Source organism: Metopolophium dirhodum, chromosome 1, assembly GCF_019925205.1.
Source record: "Metopolophium dirhodum isolate CAU chromosome 1, ASM1992520v1, whole genome shotgun sequence".
NCBI lineage: Eukaryota > Metazoa > Arthropoda > Insecta > Hemiptera > Aphididae > Metopolophium > Metopolophium dirhodum.
In genome coordinates, this window is record NC_083560.1 from 140,078,559 (window position 1) to 140,090,637 (window position 12,079).

The 12,079-nt window shown below is 33.7% G+C and overlaps 1 protein-coding gene across 1 annotated transcript; it reads right to left on the bottom strand.

Moving 5' to 3' along the window:
- Positions 1-1,802: 1,802 nt before the first annotated feature.
- LOC132932823 (uncharacterized) lies at positions 1,803-2,844 on the bottom strand. Its single transcript, XM_060999177.1, has 2 exons — positions 2,739-2,844; positions 1,803-2,467 (listed from the first exon to the last, which is right to left on the bottom strand). The coding sequence occupies exons 1-2, from the start codon at positions 2,842-2,844 to the stop codon at positions 1,803-1,805; spliced, it is 771 nt and encodes a 256-aa protein (XP_060855160.1).
- Between the last annotated feature and the right edge of the window lie 9,235 nt (positions 2,845-12,079).

The following is a 12,079-nucleotide window of genomic DNA, read 5'->3' on the forward strand; positions in this document are numbered from 1 at the left end:
ATTTTAGAAAAATTTTGATACCAATATCTAATTTTCGCCAAAATTGTCGCTTACGCCCTTTTACCTAATAAGGCTCGATATATTATTGTATAAAAATTAAAAAAAAAAAAGGTGGATAAGTGGATGTCGCTCTGCTGTACAGTAGGTTACAAGTGGGTCACTGTAATGGATGGTGTTAAATTTGAATTCAATGATATAATATCATTGTATAAGAAAAACGATTCTGAGCGAAAACGGTCAGTCAGCCTATGATTTTACCAAGTATATTTGATGATATTATTGTGAATAAAGTAATTTATATATAACCTATTTACGTGGAGCCTTGTTTTAAATTTTCAATCCTTAGCCATAAAAGTTAAAAATTTATAAATTTATAAATTTTTAACCACAAAATAATTAATAAATTATAAATTTGATAAATGTTGTCAAAATTTGAACTTTAAATGCTTGTAAAAAAAAATTGTGCCTATGTATTTTTAATATTTTTCAACTGATATTAGAACGATATATCAGGAGCCTTATATTAAATTTTCACGCTTTTTTACCCAACAAATAAAAATTTATTGATATTTATAGAAAAAAAAACTAAAAAAATTGAAAACTGACAATGTCCGTAAACAGCTCAAAAAGAGTCAAAATATTTTCAACATTTTATGGTGTATAGAAAATGCTAATATAAACATTCAGTGAAATTTTCAAGTATCTACAGTCATTCGTTTTTTAATTACAATAAAATAAGAAAATTGTTACATGAGAAATCGAGTAAATATCAAATGTTGTAAAAATATAAATTTCAGACGCTCATAAAAATTTAATTTAAGTTTCTTCTAGACATTTTTTTTTTGATAAAGGTAGACAAACTTATGAGTAATCTTATATTACATTTTCAAATCTTAGATTTAAAAAGAAAAATTTTTATGAATTCTCATCAAAATAATTTGCTATTTTTCGTGATTTTTCCGTATTTTGTCAAAATTTGAACTTTAAATGCTTATAATTAAAAACTGTGACTAAGGATTTTTAATTTTTTTCATCTGCCTTTGAAACAATAACCTAGGAGCCTTCTATTAAATTTTCAAGCTTTTTTACTCAACAGATAAAATTGTATTGATATTTATAGAAAAAAAAAACTAAAAAAATTGAAAACTGACAATGGCCGTAAACAGCTCAAAAAGAGTCAAAATATTTTGTAAATTTTATGGTGTATAGAAAATGCTAATATAAACATTCAGTCAAAATTTCATGTCCCTACGGTCATTTGTTTTAGAGTTACACCAAAAACCAAAATCGATTTTCTCGAAAACAGATTTTGCGTAAAAATTCCCGTTTTTCCTTAATTTTTCTTTTGTTTTTCACGTCGCTTGTGAAAACTACTGTGAAATTTTTACTTTTGACCCCCCAAAGTACCAACTAGATTCACTTTCCTATCAGAAAAGTTACTATTGAAGAAAATCCAAGCACTTTTACTGTCCTAAAAGGTGATGACACAAAAATAAAAAAAAAAAATAAAAAAAAAAACACACATCATTGTAGAATCAATACATTCATCGCTTCGCTCAGAATCTAAAATGTCAAAATCATACTATTTTGAAAAAAACCTTTGTTTTATTAAATAGATAAATTGCAATACTAAATTAACAAAAAAAAACAAACATCACTTTTAATAATGAACAAAAAATAAACATCTTTTAAAATAAAGAATTATTAAAAAAAAATTAAAAAACAAGGTCCTAATAAAAAAAAATTATTTTAACTTCAAATTTAAAAAACTTTATTTACATTCAATATTTCAATAATATCGTTCATTTTGAATGGTGTTTGACAAAACAATCAGCACACGTGTATACATCACATGTTTCGCATAGAGTTGTTATCCTTTTCACGTCTTTGCAGGCCTGTACTGATCCTACAGTAGTCGTTTTTTCGTTGTAACAATGAACACACCTCTTTCGCAGCTTTCGGTTTCTGTTGCATCTTAACGGAGTTTGTACAAAAATGTGTTTTATACGTCGTCTTATAGACAGCGCTGGTGAAGTTTGGTCCTGTTCTGGTTGATTAAATCCAAGCAATTCGTTTACTAATAATTCACGAAATTGCGTTATCTTTAGTTTATTCGGTGGCGTATTTAAGTTATAAGCTATTAGTGCATTCACTACTGCAGTTCCTAATAAAACTTCGGTTGCCACTTTGTGGTACCACCTTATTGATTTTCGTACGGGGCTACTATAACTCGATAGCTGGTCCGATAAATCAATGCCAGCCTTCCCAGCATTATAGTCAATTATTATTTTTGGTTTCAGTACTGATTCGTTTTTCCTATTTTTTTTACCTGTGTCTACCATAGAAATGTCATGACGAGTAGATAACATGGTGACATCCCTTTTGTCACGCCATTTGGCAACCATAATACCATTTGAATTTTCTTTTCCTACTATTTGTCCTGGTTGTAGCTTAGCTTTTGTTATATCTGGAAGTTTAACCCTATTTGACCTTAATGTACCGATCAAATGCGTTTTTTTTTTCTAAAAGCTCGTTGGCTAAATTAAGCTATGTATAAAAATTATCTGTGATAATAGTTCTGCCGGAATTTAAATATATAGAGCTCAAATCTACAACGACTCTGCAACCTAAGCCTCTTCCATCAGTTTGGCTTTTTCCAGCATACACGTCAATATTATACATATACCCGTTGACGCCACAAAGTTTAAATAATTTAACGCCGTACTTATGGGCCTTACCAGGAATATACTGTTTGAATTTTAATCGCCCACGAAATGGAACCATTGTTTCGTCCACAGCCATCATTTCTTCTGGTTCCATTATATTTTGAAAGTTATGAACCATTTTTATAATCAGATTTCGAATTTTAAAAATACAATCACTTTCAAGAGCCTGCTCGTTATCGGAAAAATGCCAAAATCTGATAATCAACTCAAATTGATTTCTCGACATGATATTTTTTGTTACATAATTTTATATAACATCTTCAAACTCCAATAATCTTTTAAACTAGGCATTTGGACCTGCCCCATCCACATAAGCAAGCCTAAGAACTGTTTCATTTCAACATAATTGGTAGGCGCCCACTTACTAAATCTACTAGATTTAGTTAATCGATGTTTAGACAACACCTGATCAGCATTCCTATTCGTTTCTACAACCATTAAATTAATTATTTCGTCAGTTATAAACAAGTTCAAATACGTCCATATTGTTGCATCGTGCGGAATTTCAATTTTTAGACCGGGATTTTTTTCGAACAAAAAATGTTTTTGGTTTTGGTTCGTTACATCATTCCATGTTTGTTCAAAAGTTCTTGGGTGGTTATTATTTACTACTGATGTATTTTCATCAAGATCACTACTATCTGAAATATCATAGTTTTTAAATATTTAATTGACTAAAAAGTTGTTTAGAAAATTAAATTTTAAAAATAAAACCATATTGCGATGAGGTCTTATTTAAATTATTTTTTATATCTAATTTTATTAATTCTTGGTTTAGTATCTAATATATGTACCTATGTACCTATGTAGTACCTATGTATTATAAAATATTATAGTTGGTATATAATATAATAATATCGTACTTACCATTGGAACTTTGATTATCACCTGACAAGTTTGGAGGCAAGTATGTATTGTCCTCATCCGTGTCATCAAATTCACTGAACGAACTTAAATCGTCATCAGACTCTTCCAACAATTCCCTAACAACACTTTCATCACCAGACTTGAATCTTTTTACACGCGAATTCATTTTTAAATGTTAAAATTCAAACACTGCAACTATCAGTTAAAATAAGTAAGGACGCCCGCGGCCGTATGGCGATTGACACTGAATCGTATTATCTGAGCGCCGTGTGACCGCCGGCGGTCGTATAATTATTATTACATATTAATAATCTACGTATAAAAATAAATATTTTGGTATTAAATTCGTATTTTTAGACCTACTTGTTCAAGAGATAACAGTTCGAGCGTTTTCGTAATTCCACGCTGAATAATCGATGGCGTAATAATAATAAAAAACAATACGACCGCCGGCGGCTGTATGGCGGTCAACGTGTTAAAAACAGTAGTTTAATAAATTTAACTAATTGTTTTTAGAAAACTAGAAGGAAGAAGTATTGTCGATATTTTGTATTTTATAAGTCAAATCCAAAAAAAACATGATATTTCAATCTGTTTTTTATTTTAAATGTCAAGTTTGTAATATTGTAGAGAAACTTTATACTGAAAATAATAAAAAAACCGACACAGTAACAATCAACAATGCTGCTGTCAACGCGTGTCAAGCTATAGGTTTGTTATTATTAGACTATTAATTATAATATGCATTTGTATGTTGTATATCTGCATACGAAGTTTAATACATAGAACAATAATATTTCATGGAGTTTTGTGAAGTGGCATAATTACAGTGGGGGATGTGATTTGGGTGTCGTATCCCCCCATGACTATTTTTTTTAAACTGACAAACCATATTAATTATGTACCTATTTATTTATATAGGTTCTATTGTACTATAATATAGTATATTTTATAGAAACAACAAATAAAACCCAATTCCCCAAAGTAATATATCACAAATATATTAAAATAATGCAGTTTAACTCAATAGGACAGGCATGTCAAACTCAAAGTATCAGGTGGGCCAAATATATTGAAAAGTTTACTATTTGGGCCGCACATAAAAATTTAGCGAAAAAATAAATAATTTGTACACATTTTTCAATTTTATTCTTTATGTTTACGAATACAGCAATTACAACTAAATTACAAAATTAAAAAACAAATGAACATTAACATTTAAATAAAATATAAATCATACTAATTATTTATGAAAATATATAGGTGTTGTATAAATTAGAAAAAAAAACATATTAATAATACTTTTTAGACGATATTTGACATCTTTTTTCTCCCACCAACTTTTCAATTTCGGGAGAAATATTATTTGACGAAGCCACTTTTAATACCGCATTTAGATGTGTGGTCGGTTAATCTGGATCTAACGGGTGATTTATTACTGTTCATTAATGAAAAAAGTTGCTCGCATTGATAAGTACTACTAAACATAGAGATAATTTTACAAGCAAATCTACGAGTTTCCACATATCGTATTGGCACAAAATTGTAAAAATCAGGAACACCAATCTCATTGAATTTATTTTTTAAATTTGAATCATTTTGAATCTCGATCAGTTCCATTTGTATACGTGTTGGAACATTGACTGCGTCTATTGAAAAAGGAGACGTAAACAAGGCAAAATCGTTTTCTAAATATTGGAAATCTTGAAACCTATTTTCGAATTCGGTCTTCAAACATATAATTTTTTCTGAATATTTTTTGTAAAAAATTGGTTCATTATTAATTTTTGTATACGTCATGCATGCTGGGAAATGCGTTAAGTCTTCGTTTTGTAATTGTGTTTTAAATAGATCTAATTTACATTTGAAAGCCTTAACATGGTCATTAATGGCTGTTATAATTTGATTTTTCCCTTGTAATTTTAAATTTAAATTCGATAAGTGCTTCGTTATATCGACCATGAAAGATAGGTCTTGTAACCACATTGGATCCGATAAAACGCTGACGTCTTGTTCTTTAGACTCTAAAAATATTTGTATGGCATCTCTTAAGTTCCAGAATCTTTCCAATACAGTGGAGCACGATAACCATCGTACTTCTGTAAAGTATGGTAAACCTGAATACTCGCTTTCTAAATCGTTTAAAAACATCGAAAATTGTCTTTGGTTCATACCACGGGATCTTATAAAATTGACCATTTGTTTTACTGGTCTTATTACATGTGCCATATTAATAACTTTTGTACATAACACCTCTTGATGTATAATACAATGTGTCCTATGAAATTTATGTTCAACATTTTCATTCGCTTTTTTTTGTTATCTTTCAACGAATCCCTTATTTTTCCCAGTCATAGAAGGAGCTCCATCTGTAGCTACAGATGATAATTTTTCCAAAGGTAAATCATATTTTTTCAAGAGTTCAAAAACAGAAACGAATATATCCTCTCCTGTAGTAGTATCAAACATAGGTATAATTTCCAATAACTCTTCAAAAATATTAAATTCCATATCGCAAGCACGAAAAAACACAGCTAACTGAGCTGTGCCACCAATATCGGTACTTTCATCACAAGCAATTGAAAAATACTCGAATGTAGGTATTTTAATTTTAATTTGATTACTCAAATTGCATGCTAGTTCAGTTGTTCTTTCAGCAACCGTATTTCGTGATAATGAAATGTTTTGAAAAACTTTTAGATTTTCGGGACAAATAATTTCAGCAGTTTTAATCAAACACGTTTTTATAAAATCACCTTCAGTGAACGGTTTCGAATGTTTTGCAATTAACTCTGACAACACGTAACTAACCTTTACTGCAGCTTCATTTTCTTGTGGTATTTTAGTAAACATTATCTGTTGTTTTTTATACCCTGATATAAACTCTTTCAGTTTTTCTTGCCTCAATAACCCTTCATACTGGTCGTATTTTGACTTATGTTGTTCATAATGTCGCTTTATGGTGTACAACTTTGGAACACTAATAATACTTTTACATATTAAACAAAGTATTTTATTATTGATTTCACTGCAAAAATATTGTAATTCCCAATTTTCTTGAAACTGCCGATGTTCATTGGTAATTTTTCGTTTATTACTACCACTTGGTTTTGATAGAGACATTTTTAACTATTAAATTTACTGAGGAATACACGTAACAAAATTTAAACTCGAACACACGGTGGTTATCGAACGACTAACACGCGTGTCGCAAACTGACGATATAAATTATTAATCTATGTTTTATAATCTATTTAGATATAAATGTATATAAAACCATCATTAATCCAGACTTTATTCGATTATAGTTTATCAGAAGATAAGACAGTATAATAATGTATACCAAATAAACCATTCTCTAAGAATCTAAAATAGTCATTACACGACATTAATATTTTTTTTTTGCACATTAATATTGGTAGCCGCGGGCCACAAAAAAATGAGCCGAGGGCCGCATGCGGCCCGCGGGCCGCGTGTTTGACATGCCTGCAATAGGACATAGGTATATTAATTCAAGTTTCTACGAGTTAAGCACTGCAGTGGTACAATCAATATTAGTCGGTCGGACTTAGTTCCAACAATTTAAAGTTTGCAAATTTGACCAAATTACGCCACTGGTTGTATTTATATACTCGCACACACATAATCCATGGTGTATACATTATATTATTATAGTTTATAAATTTAATAAATATTTATGAATAGTTTATTATACATTACGTTTACAAATTTAAATCGTTTTTTGTTTAATATAACGTTATTATAAACATTGCAAACTCTGCATTATATACTTATGTAGGTATCTACCTAATACCTATTATAAATGTATCTATATTTTAATATTAATATTTTGTCGTTTATAGGTATTGGACATACCCAATTGTCAGAATTTTCTTCATTTCTTGAAATACCATCATTATCATGTAGTAGTTATATAAAAATACAGTCTACTTTAGCCAAAGTTATTTCGGATAGTGCATGGGAAGAGTTCACAATTCATTTTGGGAAAATAAAATGGTCCACAAATTAAAAACGTTTGTTGCTTTATCATAATATATTTTAATTTTTAATCCATAGTTATTTCTTTTACCGAAATTATTATTTTTATTTTAGATTTTACGAAGAATGTTTACTCCCAGAGATTTTCGATCCATTATACCCTAAACGTATGCTCAAGGCAGATATAAGAGAATTCGATAGAATAAAAAAAAATATGATTTCAAACGATGGAAAAAAAATAATTAAAAAAGTTTACTGTTATTACAAAATATTATATTATGTGTTGTTATTGAAATGTTACTATGTTAGATTTAAGATAATATTCATTTAGGTTATTGTTATATATTATTATATAATATATTAATATATACTTTTTATAAAGTAGGAAGTAGTATACCTAATAACACAATAGATACAAATTGCGTAGAAACTCGGGTGTATCAAAAATATTACGATGGTATTTACCTATGCGTTTTATATCGACGCAACCCAACGCAGGCGGAGGTTCAGTATTTAATAAGCATCGCTCTGTATGTGAATAATCGTCGGCCGGCTGCCGACGACGAGTAGTGGGCGCAGCTTAAACGTCGCGTGCTTGCGCATCGTGAAAAAACCTAACAGAACGTCTCGGTCGTTGTATGCGTTTCGCTTTCGGTGTGGCGTCCTCTTAAGATAACAACGTTTTATTTTCAATAGTTCGATTGTATATTTTAATAGCGTCTGCTGGAATAAAAGCGCGAGTTCTGAGCTGTGAGCACATGTGTTATAATAATAATGACTTATTTCTTTTTAATTATCATTCATTTTGTATAAATTTGTATAATTTCATAAAATATGTTATGAATTATTACGTTTCAATTTTTTAATTATTTTAATTTATTTAAAAAAAAATGAACCGAGCTCGAAAAATGGTAAATGCTGTAGCTGTACAGCCAAGGGTACAGTCAGTACAGAAAGTAAGTACCTACTACATTTTATTACCTACATTATACTCTATGAATAGTATATTATTATTTTAAAACATTAATATTCATAAACTATTAGATATTATATCTAATGTGATATTTTATTTTATAGAAGAGCGTTGTTAGAAAATTATTCAATGATACCCAAAAAAGACAGGTAATATTTTGTACTTTTTTTTTTTAATACACTGATAGAGATCATAATATATTTTACTCCTAAAATCAAACATTTTATATATTTAGTTTAAACCCAATAATATTTTGAAATATAGGTGATTCAAATTGTTTATTGTTTAATAAAGTGAAACTATCATATTATTTTAAATAATATTGTTTCTTTTCACATTATTTTTACTGTTAATAATGATAACTTATATAAAATCATACAATTAATATTCTAGGACAATGTTATAGCATGGCCAGATAATTCAAACATTAGAGAAACGTTAGACATTTCTGAAACGACAATACAAACAATAATAATAATATACAAATGGGGAGACTACTCACCCAAAGTTGCCTTCGGCTACAAACAATTTTTAACTTACCTAAGTATTATCTAACTACGGGTTATCTGACGTCTGGTCCGTCGGCTGGCTCTGCTGCTTGGCGGGCTCTCTCCTCGTCCTCCTTCACTGTCAGGATGTCTTCAATCATCCGATAGAACAACTGGAACGTTTCCTCCGCTTGCATCAGGATCGCCCGCTTCTCGTCTTCGTCCGCCGGGAGCTGGTCGAAGGAGAGGCCGCACACGATGTCGCCGATGTCGGCTGCGGTCGGACTGTGGCCCAGCTGAGTGGCCAGAGGGACCTGGAACGCGCTCCAGTTGGGGCACTCCGTCAGGGTGTGCTCGGTAGTGTCCTCATGGCTCAGGCACTGGAGACACATGGGGCTGGTATTCCTGGAAGCATCCGTGTCCCGACAGTGCCTGTGACATGTGGTACGTCAGAGGCACTAGCGGGACCGTTCTCTCCAGCCAACGTCCGACTGATGGGATGCACCGTCTGGTCCAGGACGCCTTACTGGTGGCCTCCCATCTCTGCTGCCATGCCTCGATAGTTCGGGCTCTCTCCTCCCTTCTGACGGACGCTTTGGAGGGTCGTAGCGCCCCAGGAGCCGTTTCAGTGGCGAGGCGGGACTGGATCCTCTTCCGCTCGAGGCCGAGTAGGTCCGCAGGAACCGTCGAGGCCAGTACCAGGGCGGCTTCGTCTGAGACTGAGCGGTAAGCGCGGATGGTCCTCAACGCGACCGCTCTCTGCTGGCGGATCATGTTCGCTCTGGTCCTGGCCGCGACGGTTGCCTTGCCGATCCACGCGGGTGTGGCGTACAGCAGCTGGCTGTCCACCACGGTTCCGAGCAGCTTACGTTTCCATCCGCAGGGGTCTCCGATGTTCGGCATGAGCCTGGCCAGCGCGGCTGCCGTGCGTGAGGCTTTCTTCGTCACGGTGTCCACGTGGGCTGCGAAAGTCAGATTTTTGTCCATCTGAAACCCATCTAACAAAATCTTCTATACTCAAAATATACGGGTATGAAATAATTAGAGCAGATCACCCAGACGGAACGGCGCATGGTGGAGCTGCACCTATAATCTCCAACCGAATTGAACACTCCCCCCTGCCACCTCATAGGAGCATCAATATTCAATCAGCTAGTACAACCATTAAAATAAACTCGGTACCTATATCCATAGCATCCTGTTACTTCCCCCCAGGAATACCATTTCCTATACCTGAACTCATCATTCTTCTTCAATCTCTCAGTCACAGCTACATTATAGGCGCGGATTTCAATGCCAAACACCAAACCTGGAGCAATTCCACCAACACCCGTGGCCGCGCGCTACACAACCTCGTTACACAAAAACATCTCAAACTATTATCAAGCACCACTCCGACTTATTGGCCAACTCATGCTAATCGTCATCCAGACACCATCGATTTCTTCATCTCTAACATGCCAAATCGTTTTATCACACACGTTACAAATCTAAACGATCCAGCGTCTGATCATACCCCAGTTCTCCGTCACATAGGAGCACGGGTCCTATTAAAACAAAATCGACCAACCATCACTCCTGGAATCTCAAACTGGAACACATTCAGAAATATACTTTCAAAAAAAACTATACTTAATGTTAAGTTAAAATCATCAGCTGATATCGACAGCGCAATCAATTTACTTACCAACAATATACAAAATGCAGCTAAAGACTCTTCAACCCAGAGACCAGCCAAGAGCACAACTAACAATTTAACCCCAGAGCTAAATCAATTATTAGCTGAGAAACGTCGAGCAAGGTCTACCTGGCAGCGAACCCACTACCCAGACGATAAGACAAGATACAACATGCTTTCAAATAAACTTAAATCTCTGCTAAAAATACACAAAAATGACTCATATAAAAACTATCTACAAAATCTATCACTAAGAAACGGCTCTCTCTGGCGCAAAACTAAATCTATTCTTCGACTAAAGGAAACCACACCCCCTCTTCTCCGGCCAAACAACTCTCTAGCAACTACTGACAAGGAAAAAGCAGACGCACTAGCTGAGGAGCTATCATCCGTATTCGTTCCACACTCTATCCCACCACCACCTCTGCACCTAGAGATGGTCACTGAATCACTCTACTCCCCATTACCCATGGCACTACCCGCCAAACCCACCTCACCAGCTGAAATAAGTGGTATAATTAAAAAACTGGCCAACAGAAAATCTCCTGGTCACGATCTCATAACCAACAAAGTAATCAAAAATCTTCCTGCAAAAACAATAATCTTTCTCGCACATATTTATAATGCAACTCTACGACTATCTTATTTTCCATCAACTTGGAAATCATCAGTTATTGTGACAATACACAAACCTGGCAAACCACCCGAACACCCTTCATCGTACCGGCCCATAAGTCTTCTACCAGTGCTTGGTAAAATTCTGGAAAAAATACTGTTAAAGCGCCTCTCTCATATAACTACAGCAAATAAAAACATACCCAACTTCCAATTCGGCTTTCGCTCAAACCACTCCACAATCCATCAGTTGCACCGGGTCGCTGACACAATCTCAACTGCCCTAGAAACTAAAAAATACTGTGCCGGACTATTTTTGGACGTAGCCAAAGCATTCGACACTGTCTGGCATGATGGACTACTTTTCAAATTAAAAACTCTTTTTCCTGCCCCTTACTATCTAATTTTAAAATCATATTTAGACAACCGCTCATTCAAGGTCCGCTACAACCTCGAACATTCGAAACAATTTCCTATTGCGGCTGGAGTCCCTCAAGGCAGTGACATTTTGCACCTTTTCTATACACTATATACACATCAGATCTGCCCACATCTGAAAATACAATCCTCGGAACCAATGCAGATGATACCGCAATCCTCTCTATGGCCACAGATCATACCATTGCAAGTCTCCAATTACAAACACACATTGACATCCTCTCTCAATGGTTCGCAAAATGGAGAATAAAAATAAATGAAACAAAGTCTTCCTTTATCACCTTCTCTCTCAGGC

Bases quoted from the DNA above. Each gene is read 5' to 3' on its own strand.
- LOC132932823 (XM_060999177.1), bottom strand. From the start codon at position 2,844: ATGGTTCATAACTTTCAAAATATAATGGAACCAGAAGAAATGATGGCT. The intron at 2,468-2,738 runs GTAAGGCCCATA...TTAAACTTCCAG, and splicing joins ATTCAAACAGTATATTCCTG to ATATAACAAAAGCTAAGCTA.